The following is a 21,161-nucleotide window of genomic DNA, read 5'->3' as shown; positions in this document are numbered from 1 at the left end:
CCTATACGCCATGGAATAGGTGCTACAAACTGGGAATTCAAATATTACATTTTTTCACGATTAATATGTTTTTTGCTATTTTTAGTTTGACAGTACCACATAAAATACGTTTTGATTGCCGATGCTGATTTTTAAAAACAAAAGGAACATCATTACAATACATGTTATGCAAAATGGTAAATGGGTTATACTTGTATAGCGCTTTTCTTCCTTTTTAAGGAATTTATAGCGCTTTGACACTATTTCCACATTCACACACTGATGGCGGTAGACGGTGGTAGACATCGGAAGAGTTTGAAATGTAGAAAAAAACATAAGATGACCCCATTAAAATAGTTTTATCTAATTCATAAAGTCTCAACTTGACTCAACATTATTGAAGAAAATCGAGCCTCAGAACATTACAACTTTTGCTGCAACTTCCTGAAAAAACCCCTGCCACAAATTCAAGCAATTTTAACCAGTAACAATAAAATAAAAATAAAAAAACATGGAGGACTTTGCTAATACAGAATGAATAAATTAAGTCAGGGGTGTCAAACTCATTTAAGACCGGGGGCCACATGGAGAAAAACCTACTCCCAAGTGGGCCGGGACTGGTACAATCACGGCATGATAACTTAAAAATACAGACAACTTCAGTTGGTTTTCTTTGTTTAAAAACAGAACAAGCACATTTTGAAAATGGACAGATCATAATGTTGTTGTTTTTTACACTTAATAGTATTCTATCTTTGTCGTTATTTAAAATTTTCTGAATAAATGATGTTCAAATCAAATTACAGTATGTTATTTATGTTGTTTGCTAATTTTCCTTGTGGTTTATTTCGTACATATGTAGCATCATCTACAAAGATACCAAGACTTGCTATTGTGACATCTAGTGGACACATTTACAACAGCAGTTTCTTTCATTTCAAAATTTCAGGTACATTTTTATACTTGGCAAGCTCATCCCGAGGGCCGGATAAAAGCTGTTGGCGGGCCTGATCCGGCCCCCGGGCTGTAGGTTTGACACCCCTGAGTTAAGCAAATAGTGAGTTTTAAAGATGTCCTCCTTACCTTGGACGGGACGACTCTCGTTCCAGCATGTACAACATGAGCGCCACCCTCAGCAGCTCGACAGGCGAAGACAACAGTCCCGAGGACGACAGCGTGGTGAGCAACGACTTCACCACCACGGTGGGCGCCCTCATCCTGGGCCTGGTCTTTCTGCTGGGCGTGCCCGGCAACCTCTTCATCGTGTGGAGCATCCTGGCCCGCGCCCGCCGCCGCTCCGTCACCACCTTGCTCATCCTCAACCTGGCGTGCGCCGACGGCTTCCTCATGGCGCTCACCGTCTTCTTCATCGTCTACCTGGCCAAGCAGTCCTGGGTGTTCGGCACGGCCATGTGCAAGGGCCTCTTCTACCTGTGCAACGTCAACATGTACGCCTCCATCTTCCTCATCACCCTGATGAGCGTGCACCGGCTGGTGGTGGTGGTCTTGCCCAAGAAGCTGTCGGCCAGGCTCAGTCGGAAGGTGGTAAGGCGTGTCATTCTGGGAATGTGGCTGCTGGTGGCCGCCATCGCCCTGCCCTCGTTGATCTTCAGAGACGTGCGGGAAGACAAAGACGAGAGAAATAAGACCAGGCTGGTGTGTGCGCCCAACCACACGCTGCCGACTTACGTAAGCAACACAATCATCACCTCCACCCCTTCATTCTTCCTATACTACCAAGTACTGCATATCCGAGGTCGGGTCGGGGGGCAGCAGCCTAAGCAGGGAAGCCCCGACTTTCCTCTCCCCAGCCACTTGGTCCAGCTCTTACCGGCGGATCCCGAGGCGTTCCCAGGCCAGCTGGGAGACATAGTCTTCCCAACGTGTCCTGGGTCTTCCCCCGTGGCCTCCTACCGGTTGGACGTGCCCTAAACACCTCCCTAGGGAGGCGTTCGGGTGACATCCTGACCAGATGCCCGAACCACCTCATCTGGCTCCTCTCCATGTGAAGGAGCAGTGGCTTTACTTTGAGTTCCTCCCGGATGGCAGAGCTTCTCACCCTATCTCTAAGGGAGAGACCCAAACTCATTTGGGCCGCTTGTACCCGTGATCTTGTCCTTTCGGTCATAACCCAAAGCTCATGACCATAGCTGAGAATGGGAATGTAGATCTATCGGTAAAGTAAGAGCTTTGCCTTCTGGCTCAGCTCCTTCTTCACCACAACGGATCGATACAGCGTCCGCATTACTGAAGATGCCGAACTGATCTCACGATCCACTCTTCCCTCCCTCCTGAACAAGACTCTTAGGTACTTGGAACTCCTCCACTTTTGTAAAGTTACAGCCTTATTCCAAAAGGAGAGTCTTTCAGGCGCATGTTGGTAAAGGTTTTTACTAAGCAATGGCTTCGTCTGGCCACTCTACCATACAGGCCTGACTGGTGGATTGCTGCAGAGATGGTTGTACCAAACCTAAAACCAGTGAAGTCTGCACGTTGTGAAAATCTTAAATAAAAACAGAATACGATAATTTGCAAATCCTTTTCAACTTACATTAAATTGAATAGACTGCAAAGACAAGATATTTAATGTTCCAACTTAGAATTGATGTACTGCTATACATTGCCAAACAGTTAGCACAGGACCATGTTTACCACTGTGTTACATGGCCTTTCCTTTAAGCAACATTCAGTAAACGTTTGGGAACTGAGGAGACCAATTTTTGAAGCCTTTCAGGTGGAATTCTTTCTCATTCGTAGTTGATGTACAGCTTAAGTTGTTCGACAGTCTATGTTGTGGTCATTTATGCTTCATAATGCGCCACACATTTTCAATGGACTACAGGCAGGCCAGTCTAGTACCCACAGTCTTTTACTACGAAGCCACGTTGCATCCAAGCAACATAAGTTGTTCCAAAAGCTGTATGTACCTTTCAGCATTAATGGTGCCTTCACAGATGTGTAAGTTACCCATGCCTTGGGCACTAATACACCCCCATACCATCACACATGTGTAAGTTACCCATGCCTTGGGCACTAATACACCCCCATACCATCACACATGTGTAAGTTACCCATGTCTTGGCCACTAATACACCCCCATACCATCACACGTGTAAGTTAGTCATGTCTTGTTCACTAATACACCCCCATACCATCACACATGTGTAAGTTACCCATGCCTTGGGCACTAATACACCCCCATACCATCACACATGTGTAAGTTACCCATGCCTTGGGCACTAATACACCCCCATACCATCACACGTGTAAGTTAGTCATGTCTTGTTCACTAATACACCCCCATACCATCACACATGTGTAAGTTAGTCATGTCTTGTTCACTAATACACCCCCATACCATCACACATGTGTAAGTTACCCATGCCTTGTTCACTAATACACCCCCATACCATCACACATGTGTAAGTTACCCATGTCTTGGCCACTAATACACCCCCATACCATCACACATGTGTAAGTTACCCATGCCTTGTTCACTAATACACCCCCATACCATCACACATGTGTAAGTTACCCATGTCTTGGCCACTAATACACCCCCATACCATCACACATGTGTAAGTTACCCATGTCTTGGCCACTAATACACCCCCATACCATCACACATGTGTAAGTTACCCATGTCTTGGGCACTAATACACCCCCATACCATCACACATGTGTAAGTTACCCATGTCTTGGGCACTAATACACCCCCATACCATCACACTTGTGTAAGTTACCCATGCCTTGGGCACTAATGCACCCCCATACCATCACACATGTGTAAGTTACCCATGTCTTGGGCACTAATACACCCCCATACCATCACACATGTGTAAGTTACCCATGCCTTGGGCACTAATACACCCCCATACCATCACACATGTGTAAGTTACCCATGCCTTGGGCACTAATACACCCCCATACCATCACACATGTGTAAGTTACCCATGCCTTGGGCACTAATACACCCCCATACCATCACACGTGTAAGTTACCCATGTCTTGTTCACTAATACACCCCCATACCATCACACATGTGTAAGTTACCCATGTCTTGTTCACTAATACACCCCCATACCATCACACATGTGTAAGTTACCCATGTCTTGGCCACTAATACACCCCCATACCATCACACATGTGTAAGTTACCCATGTCTTGTTCACTAATACACCCCCATACCATCACACATGTGTAAGTTACCCATGTCTTGTTCACTAATACACCCCCATACCATCACACATGTGTAAGTTACCCATGTCTTGGCCACTAATACACCCCCATACCATCACACATGTGTAAGTTACCCATGTCTTGGCCACTAATACACCCCCATACCATCACACTTGTGTAAGTTACCCATGCCTTGGGCACTAATGCACCCCCATACCATCACACATGTGTAAGTTACCCATGTCTTGGGCACTAATACACCCCCATACCATCACACATGTGTAAGTTACCCATGTCTTGGCCACTAATACACCCCCATACCATCACACTTGTGTAAGTTACCCATGCCTTGGGCACTAATGCACCCCCATACCATCACACATGTGTAAGTTACCCATGTCTTGGGCACTAATACACCCCCATACCATCACACATGTGTAAGTTACCCATGCCTTGGGCACTAATACACCCCCATACCATCACACATGTGTAAGTTACCCATGTCTTGTTCACTAATACACCCCCATACCATCACACATGTGTAAGTTACCCATGTCTTGGCCACTAATACACCCCCATACCATCACACATGTGTAAGTTACCCATGTCTTGTTCACTAATACACCCCCATACCATCACACATGTGTAAGTTACCCATGTCTTGTTCACTAATACACCCCCATACCATCACACATGTGTAAGTTACCCATGTCTTGGCCACTAATACACCCCCATACCATCACACATGTGTAAGTTACCCATGTCTTGGGCACTAATACACCCCCATACCATCACACTTGTGTAAGTTACCCATGCCTTGGGCACTAATACACCCCTATACCATCACACATGTGTAAGTTACCCATGCCTTGGGCACTAATACACCCCCATACCATCACACGTGTAAGTTAGTCATGTCTTGTTCACTAATACACCCCCATACCATCACACATGTGTAAGTTACCCATGCCTTGGGCACTAATACACCCCCATACCATCACACGTGTAAGTTAGTCATGTCTTGTTCACTAATACACCCCCATACCATCACACATGTGTAAGTTACCCATGCCTTGGGCACTAATACACCCCCATACCATCACACGTGTAAGTTAGTCATGTCTTGTTCACTAATACACCCCCATACCATCACACATGTGTAAGTTACCCATGCCTTGTTCACTAATACACCCCCATACCATCACACATGTGTAAGTTACCCATGCCTTGTTCACTAATACACCCCCATACCATCACACATGTGTAAGTTAGTCATGTCTTGTTCACTAATACACCCCCATACCATCACACATGTGTAAGTTACCCATGCCTTGGGCACTAATACACCCCCATACCATCACACATGTGTAAGTTACCCATGCCTTGGGCACTAATACACCCCCATACCATCACACATGTGTAAGTTACCCATGCCTTGGGCACTAATACACCCCCATACCATCACACGTGTAAGTTACCCATGTCTTGGGCACTAATACACCCCCATACCATCACACATGTGTAAGTTACCCATGCCTTGGGCACTAATACACCCCCATACCATCACACATGTGTAAGTTACCCATGTCTTGGGCACTAATACACCCCCATACCATCACACATGTGTAAGTTACCCATGCCTTGGGCACTAATACACCCCCATACCATCACACATGTGTAAGTTACCCATGCCTTGGGCACTAATACACCCCCATACCATCACACATGTGTAAGTTACCCATGTCTTGGCCACTAATACACCCCCATACCATCACACATGTGTAAGTTACCCATGCCTTGGGCACTAATACACCCCCATACCATCACACATGTGTAAGTTACCCATGTCTTGTTCACTAATACACCCCCATACCATCACACATGTGTAAGTTACCCATGTCTTGGCCACTAATACACCCCCATACCATCACACTTGTGTAAGTTACCCATGCCTTGGGCACTAATGCACCCCCATACCATCACACATGTGTAAGTTACCCATGTCTTGGGCACTAATACACCCCCATACCATCACACATGTGTAAGTTACCCATGCCTTGGGCACTAATACACCCCCATACCATCACACATGTGTAAGTTACCCATGCCTTGGGCACTAATACACCCCCATACCATCACACATGTGTAAGTTACCCATGCCTTGGGCACTAATACACCCCCATACCATCACACGTGTAAGTTAGTCATGTCTTGTTCACTAATACACCCCCATACCATCACACATGTGTAAGTTACCCATGCCTTGGGCACTAATACACCCCCATACCATCACACGTGTAAGTTAGTCATGTCTTGTTCACTAATACACCCCCATACCATCACACGTGTAAGTTACCCATGTCTTGGGCACTAATACACCCCCATACCATCACACATGTGTAAGTTACCCATGTCTTGGCCACTAATACACCCCCATACCATCACACATGTGTAAGTTACCCATGCCTTGGGCACTAATACACCCCCATACCATCACACATGTGTAAGTTAGTCATGTCTTGTTCACTAATACACCCCCATACCATCACACATGTGTAAGTTACCCATGCCTTGTTCACTAATACACCCCCATACCATCACACATGTGTAAGTTACCCATGCCTTGTTCACTAATACACCCCCATACCATCACACATGTGTAAGTTACCCATGCCTTGTTCACTAATACACCCCCATACCATCACACATGTGTAAGTTACCCATGTCTTGGCCACTAATACACCCCCATACCATCACACATGTGTAAGTTACCCATGTCTTGGCCACTAATACACCCCCATACCATCACACATGTGTAAGTTACCCATGTCTTGGGCACTAATACACCCCCATACCATCACACATGTGTAAGTTAGTCATGTCTTGTTCACTAATACACCCCCATACCATCACACATGTGTAAGTTACCCATGCCTTGGGCACTAATACACCCCCATACCATCACACATGTGTAAGTTACCCATGCCTTGTTCACTAATACACCCCCATACCATCACACATGTGTAAGTTACCCATGTCTTGTTCACTAATACACCCCCATACCATCACACATGTGTAAGTTACCCATGTCTTGTTCACTAATACACCCCCATACCATCACACGTGTAAGTTACCCATGTCTTGGGCACTAATACACCCCCATACCATCACACATGTGTAAGTTACCCATGTCTTGGCCACTAATACACCCCCATACCATCACACTTGTGTAAGTTACCCATGCCTTGGGCACTAATGCACCCCCATACCATCACACATGTGTAAGTTACCCATGTCTTGGGCACTAATACACCCCCATACCATCACACATGTGTAAGTTACCCATGCCTTGGGCACTAATACACCCCCATACCATCACACATGTGTAAGTTACCCATGTCTTGGCCACTAATACACCCCCATACCATCACACATGTGTAAGTTACCCATGCCTTGGGCACTAATACACCCCCATACCATCACACATGTGTAAGTTACCCATGTCTTGGCCACTAATACACCCCCATACCATCACACATGTGTAAGTTACCCATGCCTTGGGCACTAATACACCCCCATACCATCACACTTGTGTAAGTTACCCATGTCTTGGCCACTAATACACCCCCATACCATCACACATGTGTAAGTTACCCATGTCTTGGGCACTAATACACCCCCATACCATCACACATGTGTAAGTTACCCATGTCTTGGGCACTAATACACCCCCATACCATCACACATGTGTAAGTTACCCATGCCTTGGGCACTAATACACCTCCATACCATCACACATGTGTAAGTTACCCATGTCTTGGCCACTAATACACCCCCATACCATCACACATGTGTAAGTTACCCATGCCTTGGGCACTAATACACCCCCATACCATCACACATGTGTAAGTTACCCATGTCTTGGCCACTAATACACCCCCATACCATCACACATGTGTAAGTTACCCATGTCTTGGCCACTAATACACCCCCATACCATCACACTTGTGTAAGTTACCCATGTCTTGGGCACTAATACACCCCCATACCATCACACATGTGTAAGTTACCCATGCCTTGGGCACTAATACACCCCCATACCATCACACATGTGTAAGTTACCCATGTCTTGGCCACTAATACACCCCCATACCATCACACTTGTGTAAGTTACCCATGTCTTGGGCACTAATACACCCCCATACCATCACACATGTGTAAGTTACCCATGCCTTGGGCACTAATACACCCCCATACCATCACACATGTGTAAGTTACCCATGCCTTGGGCACTAATACACCCCCATACCATCACACATGTGTAAGTTACCCATGTCTTGGCCACTAATACACCCCCATACCATCACACATGTGAAAGTTACCCATGTCTTGGCCACTAATACACCCCCATACCATCACACATGTGTAAGTTACCCATGTCTTGGGCACTAATACACCCCCATACCATCACACATGTGTAAGTTACCCATGTCTTGGGCACTAATACACCCCCATACCATCACACATGTGTAAGTTACCCATGCCTTGGGCACTAATACACCCCCATACCATCACACATGTGTAAGTTACCCATGCCTTGGGCACTAATACACCCCCATACCATCACACATGTGTAAGTTACCCATGTCTTGGCCACTAATACACCCCCATACCATCACACATGTGAAAGTTACCCATGTCTTGGCCACTAATACACCCCCATACCATCACACATGTGTAAGTTACCCATGTCTTGGGCACTAATACACCCCCATACCATCACACATGTGTAAGTTACCCATGTCTTGGGCACTAATACACCCCCATACCATCACACATGTGTAAGTTACCCATGCCTTGGGCACTAATACACCCCCATACCATCACACATGTGTAAGTTACCCATGTCTTGGGCACTAATACACCCCCATACCATCACACATGTGTAAGTTACCCATGCCTTGGGCACTAATACACCCCCATACCATCACACATGTGTAAGTTACCCATGTCTTGGGAACTAATACACCCCCATACCATCACACATGTGTAAGTTACCCATGTCTTGGGCACTAATACACCCCCATACCATCACACATGTGTAAGTTACCCATGTCTTGGGCACTAATACACCCCCGTACCATCACACGTGTAAGTTAGTCATGTCTTGTTCACTAATACACCCCCATACCATCACACATGTGTAAGTTACCCATGTCTTGGCCACTAATACACCCCCATACCATCACACATGTGTAAGTTACCCATGCCTTGGGCACTAATACACCCCCATACCATCACACATGTGTAAGTTACCCATGCCTTGGGCACTAATACACCCCCATACCATCACACATGTGTAAGTTACCCATGCCTTGGGCACTAATACACCCCCATACCATCACACATGTGTAAGTTACCCATGCCTTGGGCACTAATACACCCCCATACCATCACACATGTGTAAGTTACCCATGTCTTGGCCACTAATACACCCCCATACCATCACACATGTGTAAGTTACCCATGCCTTGGGCACTAATACACCCCCATACCATCACACATGTGTAAGTTACCCATGCCTTGGGCACTAATACACCCCCATACCATCACACATGTGTAAGTTACCCATGCCTTGGGCACTAATACACCCCCATACCATCACACATGTGTAAGTTACCCATGCCTTGGGCACTAATACACCCCCATACCATCACACATGTGTAAGTTACCCATGTCTTGGGCACTAATGCACCCCCATACCATCACACATGCTGGCTTTTACACTTGCGCCTATAACAATCCGGATGGTGCTTTTCCTCTTTGGTCCAGAAGACACAACGTCCAGTTTCCAAAAACAACTTGAAATGTGGACTTAACAGAACACTTTCTACGTTGCATCAGTCCATCTTAGATGAGCTCGGGTACAGTGAAGCCGGCGGCGTTTCTGGGTGATGTTGAAAAAATGGCTTTCATTTTGCACAGTAGAGTTTTAACTTGCACTTACGGATGCAGGGACAAACTGTAGTTACTGAGAAGTGGTTTTCTGAAGTGTTCCTGAGCCCATGTGATGATATCCTTTGCACATTGATGTTGCTTTTTGACACGGTACTGCCTGAGGGATCGAAGGTCACGGGCATTCAATGTTGGTTTCTGCTTACGTGCAGTGATTTCTCCAGATTCTCTGAACCTTTTGATGATATTACGGACTGTAGATGGTGAAATCCCTCTATTCCTTGCAATAGCTCGTTGAGAAATGTTCTTAAACTGGTCGACAATGTTGTCAGGTTCAAACACTGATGACATCTATTAGACAAGACAAGAAGCAAGGAATCAGGCAGAGACAGGATTCAATTTAGCTCATGAGGAGAAACGTCTGGGGCTGCACACTCAGCTACAGCCTCCCACCACACTCTGAAGGCAGTCCCAACATGTTCCTCCTTTGGGCATTTTCTGATTACACTACATTACACAGCTGCTCCTAATGGTAGGGGGGTCATAAACAGATACCGCACTCAGTCGTAAAAAGTTGAAAGAAAAGGTACCTGGAGCGGTGTCAGGTCTGCTCTCTGCTTTGTAGATCTCAGGTCTTGACAAGGTCTTCCTGTGGCTATCCAACAGATCAAAGAAACCTACACCTCCACGTCACATCCCATCTCACACAGTGGAGGTTTTTTGCTTGATAAGAACAAAGACAGCTTTTGTCTTTTCGCAGAGCAGCCTAAACTCATGGGAAAACAAATTGTGTGATAACTTATATAAGAGTATTCTGACAAATTTGCTCACGTATTTGTTCCCAAAGTGGTGACCCTCGCTCCGTTCTTGTTTGTGAATGACTGAGCATATAAAGGAAGCTGCTTTTACACCCAATCATGGCACCCACCTGGTCCCAATTAGCCTGTTCACCTGTGGGATGTTCCAAATAAGTGTTTGGTGAGCACCCCTCAACTTTCTCAGGTCTTTTTTGCCACTTATGCCAGCTTTTTTTAAACACGTTGCAGGTATCAAATTTCAAATGAGCTAATATTTGCAAACCATAAAGTTTACCAGTTTGTGCATTAAGTATCTTGTCTTTGCAGTGCATTCAATTGAATGCAGGTTGAAAATAACTTGCAAATCATTGTATTCTGTTTTTATTTACGATTTACACATTGTGCCAACTTCACTGGTTTTAGGTTTTTTACTTCTGGAAGGTTCTCTCTCCACAGAGACATTCAGGATGAAAACCAACACCCCCATACAACCCGATGGAGCATGAGAGGTGCTGCAAAAAGTAAAGGCCAAATTGCCCAAAGATAGGTGTACCGAGCTTATAGCATATTCAAAAAGACTTGAGGCTGTAATTGCTGCCAAAGTGTGTCAACAAAGTATTGGGCGAAGGTTGTGTATACTTATGCATATTTTCACTTTAGGGACCATTGTCTGTACACCTTTGAGGACAAAAAAAAAGAAGTATTTATTTTGGAATAAGGCTGCAACTTAAAATTTTGAAAAAGTGAAGCGTTGTGAATACTTTCAGGATGCACGGTATAATAGCAAACCAGCTATATGTGTACCTGTTTTAGTAAACCAGTTGTGGAGGGGGGGCGTGGCCTGTGGACCTGCAGCTAAGCAGGGTGTGCCAGGACCGGCTTCGAGATCAGCGACGGGTGCGTGGATAGCCCACCTGTACATCTAATCACCTGTCGCTCTGTTAAAAGGCAGCAGGAGACAGATGGTGGAGCTGGAGCGAGAGAGAGCCTGAGACCCCCCAAGGCACCCATTGCCCCTCATGGAAGTCCCCTTCGAAGGGCCATTTAATAGAGCGACAGGTGATTAGATACCCAGGTGGACCATCTACACACCTGTCGCTGATCTCGAAGCCAGTCCTGGCACACCCTGATTCGCTGCAGGTCCGCAGGCCACGCCCACCTCCCCACCAGTGTTTCTAACAAATTTATTTGTGGCGGTACAAAGCCACAGATTTATTTAGCGCAACCAGTTTGCTCTGGCTCATGAACACATAACCTATCTGGTCTGCCAGAGAAGAGAGATGTGCCAGCTCTGAGGCTTTGTCGCTATATTTAGCGAGTAACCAAACACTTCAAGGTGCTTTTTTCCCCAAAAGAAACTACCGGCAACAAATGGAGTGAAGACTTTAGAAGCGAACAGATCACTCTTCTCAGAGAGCACTGAGTGCTGCTGTGGTGGACTCTGCACCATTCTAAAAGCACTTTTAAAAAAGTTGAACTACTACTCCACACAGACTGCTATAAACTATATTGAAGGCATTTCATGGTGATTTGTTACGACTGTCGTGCATTTTGGAAATATCAAACAACTTAGATTCTTTTCACCTGAAGTATGTCTTTTCATAAGCTGTAAAGATACTTTATTTAAAAAAAACCCACTTATGTAGATGTTTTGAAAACAGGACAAATGAGACTTCGGTGGGCACAGAATATGTACGTAAACATAATTATGCAACAATTAGGTCTTCAACACGAAAGCAATAGACACATTTCGACAAATCGTAAGCTACATTTTTAGTACATTGTTGCACCTTTGATGAAACAAATGTATTTCATTAACATAAAATACAGCTATACCTACAAATGCTTGTGAACATTGAAGTAATCGTCATTTAGAGAGGAATATACGTATGTATTTTTTATAAACACGTTTAATAAAAGTTGATAGACCCAACGTAAATGTTTCCGTAAACAATGAAATTAATTGTACATGTACGGCGGTGTTGTACGATATACAACCCAGCCCCCTATTGTAGTCCGGAAGAGCTAGGGCTGCATTAGATTCTGGGTATTCGTTCTTTTTATATTGTGTTACTGTGCAGATGTTCTCCCAAAATGTGTTTGTCAACTTTGTTTGGTGTGGACAGTATGTCGCATATTTGTAACAGTGATAAAGTTGTTTATACGGCGACCCTCAGTGTGACCTGTAAGGCTGTTGATCAAGTATGTCTTGCAGTCACTTCCGTGGGTCTGCTGAAGCCCCATACAATATGTGACTGGGCCTACATACCGTTTGTATGGTGGAAAAGCGGACGAGACGGCAGGTTGTAGAAAACATTAAACCAGATTGACTGCACCGAGAGATTGTCAGGAGTGCACCTAGTGCATACTTTGGCTACCCCTGTGGTAAATTTTAAATGTGCTTTATAAATAAAAGTTGATTTGATACTTGCCAAACATCCCAGATTTTCCGGGAGACTACCGAAATTCAGGTGTAGCTGGAGGCCACGCCCCCTCCAGGTCCATGTGGATCTGAGTGAGGACAGCCTGTTTTTGCGTCCGCTTTCCCACAATATAAACAGCGTCTGCCCAATGATGTTATACCTGTAGAATGATTGAGGGCGAGTTCTTGGTTTATGTGGGTTAGTTAGGCAGTTTCATTAACATCCTCCCAGCACGGTAACAACACAACAGCAGTCATGTTTTCGTCTACCATAAAGCAGTTCATCTGCCGTAAATAGCAATGTTGTGACACTCTTAAACAGGACAATACTGCCATCTACTGTACATGCATATTGTTAGAAAAATAGTGACAGAATTGAACAAGGATGGACAATTTAACCCTTAACTCAATGAGTGTTATGTGTGTGTATATGTGGAAATAAATGAACACTGAAATTCAAGTATTTCTTATATCTATCTATCTCTCTATATATATATAGAGATAGATAGATGTATGAAATACTTGACTTGGTGAATTGCAACTGTAAATATACTTCTCTCTTAACCACGCCCTCCACCCCTCGAAATCGGAGGTCTCAAGGTTGGCAAGTATGATCTAGTGGCCCCCAGGTAAATTGAGTTTCAGGCCCCTGCTCTAAGACCATTTAATGTTGACAATCAACCTTTCCTCAGGTGCATGTTTTAACATAATTTGGTCTGGCAAAAGTAGCATGTTGTATTTTTAAATATAAACCATTTTTAAGCTTTTGACCAACCTTACGTATGCCCTGTTTTGCAAATTTTACATTTGCTTATTTAGCTAATGCTGGAGCTAATGTAAAGCATCATCAAATCAGCCATGTCCAAGTTTTTTTGAATATTGAACACAACTTACTCTTTGACATAACTAACATGTCGTGGTAAGTGTTGAAGACAATTTGAAGATTTTAAGCATATTGAACAAGCATTGAAAACAAATTAATGACAAGTCACTCGACCACATTTTTTTCCTAAACATCAAAATCAGGTACTTTTAGGTTTTTGTAAAATCTAAAGCAATTTAGTCTTTTACAAAGCTTACGTTTTAAAAATGTGTAATTTTTTTGCAACCACTAAAATAATCTAGATACAATTTTTCGTGAACATTAAATATAGTCTTTGAAAAAGGTGATGCACATGAATTTGTAGGTGCTGAAGACAGTCTGTCAAAGCAAACGCGTGTTTTACAAACATTTCAAATGAATTGATATAGCGAACGTAAATGTTTGTGAAATTTTAAGTTTAGTCTTAGACATATGCAATGACAATTGAAAGTCATGCAAACTTAATGTATATTTTATATACATTAAATACAAATTGACATTTTTCATTGTTTACTTTTTCGTAAACATCTAGGACAATCAAGTAGTAAAAAAAACTAACTTGTTTTTGTTAGCATTGAAAACAATTTTAAAAGTTCTTGACAAATCGAACACATGTACTTAGCGTTTTAAAGTTTTGGTAAATATAAAACATTCTTTTGACAAGGCGAACGCATATGTTTTTGTAATGGTTTTAGTTCAATTTTCTACTACTTGTCTCTCTGGGAACGGCACAGAGGCTGGAGCCTATCCGCAGCACACCCTGGACAAGTCACCACCTCATCGCAGGGCCAATACAAATAGACAAGCGTACACATTCACTGACCAATTTATAGGCAGCCCATCAGCAGGTGCATATCTTTGGAGGTGAGAACGTTCAAAAAACAACTTTTCGTAAACATGAAATGTTGCCGTCCAAGAAAACAGTGAAAACAAATTCAGTCTTCAGTAATAGTGATCATGTAAACAAAGAATTTAGTATTTAATGATAAGATCACTTGCGTTTTATGTAAAGAATGAATGTTATCATTTGTAGGTCAGGTTTCAATACTCATTCGAGACTGTGGCGGGCTTCATCCTGCCCTACGCCGTCATCATAACCAGCTATGTCCTCATCCTGAGACGCCTGCGAGAGACCAGGTTCCGCCGGAAAGTGCGCAGCGAGAACCTGATCCTGGCCATCGTGGTCATGTTCTGTCTCTTCTGGCTGCCGTACCACGTCATCAACATGATTCAGGTCTGGACTGTTGGGTTTACTTTTGCTCAGGGATTTCTAAAGTAGCAGCCAGGGGCCAGATTTGGTGTAAGTTGTTTTGACAAAGCTAACGCATATATTTTTGCAATAGTGTCCTGCCAAATGTAAATGACCTCTTCGCTCTTCTTGGACTATATGCTGACAGTGTTATGTTGCAATTGAAGGTGGCCGCTGAGTGGTACAAGGACGGGTCAGATATACGAAAATCGTGAGTAGTTCAAAAAAACAGATGCTTGTATTTCTTACCCTCGATGACGTCACTGTCAACCCGCAGATTGGAGCACATCTACCAGACAAGTCGTGCCATCACTTCAGCTCTGGCCTTCATCAGCAGCTGTGCCAATCCCGTCCTGTACACATTTGCTGGCAAGTCCTACATGAAGAAGAACGGACTTGCCTTCATGGCCCGTCTCTTTGAGGGAACGTCGATGGACCAGACAGTCAAAAAGAACCGAGGGGCGGATAAGGGCAACATCAACCTCAGCATCGTGGACTCCAGCACATCAGGAGGACAAAACGGCCGATGAGACCTAAGAGGAACTGAAAAGTGCTTCAGTGGAGCACACTAAACATGACACTGCATGAGGAGTATGCACTGTATATGTTGGTTAAGGAACAATAACCAATCAAAACAGACATGTTTGACAAAGCGGACTTGAAATAGGCAAGACATCACTTAAGACATTTTGTTTTTCCAAGGAATCTTTTTTCCATAATGGACACTGTCGCAAGTGATCATTCTTTAAGGCGTGTTCAGCTCTTGCATTGGAATTAGATTGTTTATCTGAAGGAAGTAACCACTTTGCCATAAAACCAGCTGCTTGTTTTATTTTAGGGCTGGTGCTCGACAGAACCATCCAACACTACATTGTCTACGATGTCACATATTGCAGCTGCCGGTTACTTAACATTCAAATTGAATGTCAGATCAACTCACTTCTAAGGTGTCCAGACCAACTCAAACATGTCTCACTGCACAAAGGACGATTTTTCCCCATCTAAACCAAAGCTTCACTTATGAATGTTTTATTGGCACAAGGTTAAGAATTGTCTCTACATACTGTACATTGAAGTTATTGGGAATGTCATTTTAAAAATATCAATCACAAAGGTTTCAGCACAATCAGAAGTTTATTATATATTTGCACAGAACAGTAAGAAGTGTGTAGTACCCGTTACTTTAACACAACTTATAACTTGAAATATAAATAAAAAAGTATGTTCTCAGTGACAACTTTTCAATTTAAAACTCGCCAAGGAATAATAATTTAAAAAATAGGTATTTTCCCCTACAAAAACAGATAGAAAATGTAAAGAAAAAAAAAAAAAAAAAGTGCAACAGGATTTACTCTCCTTTCATTAAATGATGCTGCTATCTGCTGAATACAACAGGCATGGACATTAAAGTTGAGTTACATGGATATTCTGTATACAATAAAACACTCAGTACTTGGTTTAAATCTACTCCGTTTGGATGAGCAGGATGCATTTTCGGCCCGTCTCCTAAAAGACAAGTGGAATAAATTAGATGAAGCATTATTTGAGCTAAAAAATTAAAAAAAAAAAAAAAAGATTAAACATTTTCCCTGAGATACTTCCAAATTAAAGTAACACCTTTTGCTAGCTTCTTGCAATGACTTGTTTGTCCTGTCACTTAAGTATAATTTTCCAATAAATCCATCATTACTACCGTTGTGCCGGTGAAAAAAAAAAGGTTGGACAGTTTTGGTCAAAGGTAATCAGTCCTGGATTTAAGTGTTTCCACCTGACAAATTCTCTTGGTCCTCTTTACACACATCTTAGGCCTTGTTCATAATGAAGGTCAATTCCGATGTTTGATACATTGTCATTTCAAATATGCAAAAAAAACAAAACAATGTGGGCCGTATCAAATTTTTACATGTCAACTTGAACATTCCAATTCCGAATTTTTCAAATCCGACCCAGGCCTCTTGTGTATGGATATAAATCAGATTTAACTGCAGTCGGTTCATGTCAGTTCATTCACACATCACACCATGAAAATAAACAAAACATAATTCTTCACCAAAATAGACTACTGTAAAAAAGCTGACAAAGGAGCAGAAAGCAGGCAAATACGTTTTAGGAACTGTTTCTACATTATTACCTATCACATTTTGTTACTACAAACTATGAGGCACCCTCTCCATAAAAGGTATTTACTCCATATTAGCAGTTAGTGAATTGAGGCCTGCAAGTTACCACGTTAATGACGGCGGGGTTAGGTTATGTCCATAACTGCTACAATAAATAGTGCACCTCACCTGTGTACCAAACCTTGCGTTAAAAGATCCAAAACCTAAGAAAGAAAGAAAAAAAAAAGAGGCAAAAAATTACTTCGAGTAAACAAAATTCAAACATTTTTAGGGTTCATGATGTCAAACCAATCAGTGCAGTGAATAATAATCATCAGTTTCAGGTGAAACACGGACTCACATGCAACTCATCATTGAAGGTTTGACTGATAAGCCTCAGGCCATGTCTACAATAAGCCCGATAACCCCTTAAACAAATAATTATTTACCCTAAGCCCTGTTTCAGCCACACCAAACTATCGTTTAAGGCCCCCCCTCCTTGGATAGGTTTTTACACGGGTAAGTGCGCCATGTATTTCTTGAATCTCCAGCTCTTAGCTTTGTATGGACTCAGTGATAGTTTACAAATTGAGTTCGGTGAGAAAGTGATGCCAGAAGGACTGCGCCCCACACAGGAACTGACATAACGCGCCACAGTCAGCTAGTGGATTGTCACACACACAATAAATGTGGCGAAATTATTCTCTGCATTTGACCCATCACCCTTTGATCATCCCCTGGAAGGTGAGGGGAGCAGTGAGCAGCAGCGCCCAGGAATATTTTTTAATGATTTAAACGCCAATTCCAACCCTTGGGCGGGGTTAGGTTGTGTCCATAACTGCTACAATAAATAGTGCACCTCACCTGTGTACCAAACCTTGCGTTAAAAGATCCAAAACCTAAGAAAGAAAGAAAAAAAAAAAGAGGCAAAAAAATTACTTCGAGTAAACAAAATTCAAACAGATATTTTTAGGGTTCATGATGTCAAACCAATCAGTGCAGTGAATAATAATCATCAGTTTCAGGTGAAACACGGACTCACATGCAACTCATCATTGAAGGTTTGACTGATAAGCCTCAGGCCATGTCTACAATAAGCCCGATAACCCCTTAAACAAATAATTATTTACCCTAAGCCCTGTTTCAGCCACACCAACCTATCGTTTAAGGCCCCCCCCTCCTTGGATAGGTTTTTACACGGGTAAGTGCGCCATGTATTTCTTGAATCTCCAGCTCTTAGCTTTGTATGGACTCAGTGATAGTTTACAAATTGAGTTCGGTGAGAAAGTGATGCCAGAAGGACTGCGCCCCACACAGGAACTGACATCATAACGCGCCACAGTCAGCTAGTGGATTGTCACACACACAATAAATGTGGCGAAATTATTCTCTGCATTTGACCCATCACCCTTTGATCATCCCCTGGAAGGTGAGGGGAGCAGTGAGCAGCAGCGCCCAGGAATATTTTTTTATGATTTAAACGCCAATTCCAACCCTTGATGCTGAGTGCCAAGCAGGGAGGTAATGGCTTCCATTTTTATAGTCTTTGGTATGACTCGGCCGGGGTTTGAACTCACAACCTACTATTTCTCAGGGCGGACACTAATGACAATTGATTGATACTTTTACTAGTAGATTGCACAGTACAGTACATATTCCGTACAATTGACCACTAAATGGTAACACCCCAATAAGTTTTTCAACCTGTTTAAGTCGGGGTCCACGTTAATCAATTCATGGTACAAGGCCACCGAGTAGGTGCCATCCACTGGAAATATGAAGGTGAGTCATCCAGACATGCCTGTGTCTCTCCTTCTGTTTGTACAAACACATGTGGTTATCAAATATGAATACTTGAAAAGACTGCAACTGTTTGGGATGCAACACTTAATAGATTTTATTCGTAAAAAGCACTTTACATTGAGTAAACAACCTCAAAGTGCTACTGTGTATTAAAATATAAAAATACGAAGATAAAAACTACTAGAACAGCCTAACAGCTAGAACTACTATGCGTATATAGATGGCAATAGAACTTTCGAATCTTCGGGTCAGCTGTGATTCTAGAGACAACGAGAACGCAAGCTCCCACGGATGTGATTAAAAAAAGACAGTGCTTTGAATTACCTGGCCGTTGAGGGAAGACTACGGAAAATGGCGAATGCATTTGGACTGGCAAAGCAGACTATCAGTTATAGTTTGCAATGTACGTATGTCGCGGACTCAAAGTCTAGGTCCAGAGTATATAAAGTCATCAAAAACAGATGGACAAAGAAGGTTTTAGCAAAATAGTGGTGAGTGTCTTGACCAGATATCTAGATCCCCAGATCGATTGTAGTAAAATCTTTGTCACATGTGCACTTTTACGTGTTTAGTAAAGATTTGATTCATCTATGATGTCTCAGGTGGGATTCACTACAATTGGGCGCCACAGAACACTGGATTCTGGTTCAATGAAATACCACAACACTGGATATTGTTCAAATAAGTTCATTGAAATACCACAACCCTGGATATTGTTCAAATAAGTTGATAGAAATACCACAACACTGGATATTGTTCAAATAAGTTGATTTAAATACCACAACACTGGATATTGTTCAAATAAGTTGATTTAAATACTACAACCCTGGATATTGTTCAAATAAGTTTATAGAAATACTACAACCCTGGATATAGTTCAAATAAGTTGATAGAAATACTACAACACTGGATATTGTTCAAATAAGTTGATTTAAATACTACAACACTGGATATTGTTCAAATAAGTTGATTTAAATACTACAACACTGGATATTGTTCAAATAAGTTGATATAAATACTACAACAATGGATATTGTTCAAATAAGTTGATATAAATACTACAACAATGGATATTGTTCAAATAAGTTGATTTAAATACTACAACACTGGATATTGTTCAAATAAGTTGATTTAAATACTACAACACTGGATATTGTTCAAATAAGTTGATATAAATACTACAACACTGGATATTGTTCAAATAAGTTGATATAAATACTACAACACTGGATATTGTTCAAATAAGTTGATTTAAATACTACAACACTGGATATTGTTCAAATAAGTTGATTTAAATACTACAACACTGGATATTGTTCAAATAAGTTGATTTAAATACTACAACACTGGATATTGTTCAAATAAGTTCAATGTAAGACAAAGCCGACAAGAATTAATCTGCTCATAGTAACACCCCGCCCTTCACAAAGTAACGTCATTTAAAACACTCCAAACTAGTTTAATTATGATGTAATGTGACTCCAAGCCAGTTTATATTTGGACTAATGTGAGTTATTTCAAGTATTTAAGGTAAAGTCAGGTATTGTTGAAGAACTGTCGGCGACATCAAAGCACCACGAGGTCGGCTAGCAAGGCAGCCAGCTAGCCAACAATGGAACACACAAACAGCACATAAACGCCTCACACTAATATTAATGGCTTACAGTAAAGAACATATTAGAGTATTAAAGGGATCAATACCGTGCGAGAATAGCTCACCAAAGAAAAGTAGGTCGTCTGCCACTCAGAAGATGGCGAGGAAGAAAGAGAGAATGTAGGTGACGTTGCACTTCTATTTATGGCTTCATTTGTGTCA

The 21,161-nt window shown here is 42.5% G+C and overlaps 1 protein-coding gene and 1 long non-coding RNA gene across 3 annotated transcripts in view; one reads left to right on the top strand and one right to left on the bottom strand.

Annotated features, from left to right (window-relative positions):
* The window catches only part of ltb4r2b (leukotriene B4 receptor 2b), a 25,595-nt gene extending 8,354 nt beyond the window's left edge, over positions 1 to 17,241 (top strand). The window contains exons 2-5 of the mRNA XM_061919568.1: positions 1,089 to 1,668; positions 15,228 to 15,428; positions 15,611 to 15,654; positions 15,721 to 17,241. Of these exons, the coding sequence (XP_061775552.1) occupies positions 1,090 to 1,668; positions 15,228 to 15,428; positions 15,611 to 15,654; positions 15,721 to 15,973 (1,077 nt within the window). The 5' untranslated portion in view covers position 1,089 and the 3' untranslated portion in view covers positions 15,974 to 17,241. The remainder of the gene's footprint in view (positions 1 to 1,088; positions 1,669 to 15,227; positions 15,429 to 15,610; positions 15,655 to 15,720) is intronic.
* LOC133567942 (uncharacterized) lies at positions 16,559 to 21,161 on the bottom strand. 2 transcript variants are annotated; one of them, XR_009809510.1, is made up of 4 exons: positions 21,065 to 21,161; positions 18,407 to 18,441; positions 17,732 to 17,766; positions 16,559 to 16,949 (listed from the first exon to the last, which is right to left on the bottom strand). It is a non-coding gene; the product is annotated as an uncharacterized LOC133567942 (long non-coding RNA). The 2 variants fall into 2 exon arrangements; XR_009809511.1 differs by having other exon boundaries at positions 21,047 to 21,146.

This window comes from Nerophis ophidion, linkage group LG14 (genome assembly GCF_033978795.1).
Source record: "Nerophis ophidion isolate RoL-2023_Sa linkage group LG14, RoL_Noph_v1.0, whole genome shotgun sequence".
In the NCBI taxonomy this organism is placed as follows: domain Eukaryota; kingdom Metazoa; phylum Chordata; class Actinopteri; order Syngnathiformes; family Syngnathidae; genus Nerophis; species Nerophis ophidion.
Note: the sequence above shows the minus strand (reverse complement) of the source record. Positions and strands in the feature narration are given on the sequence as shown.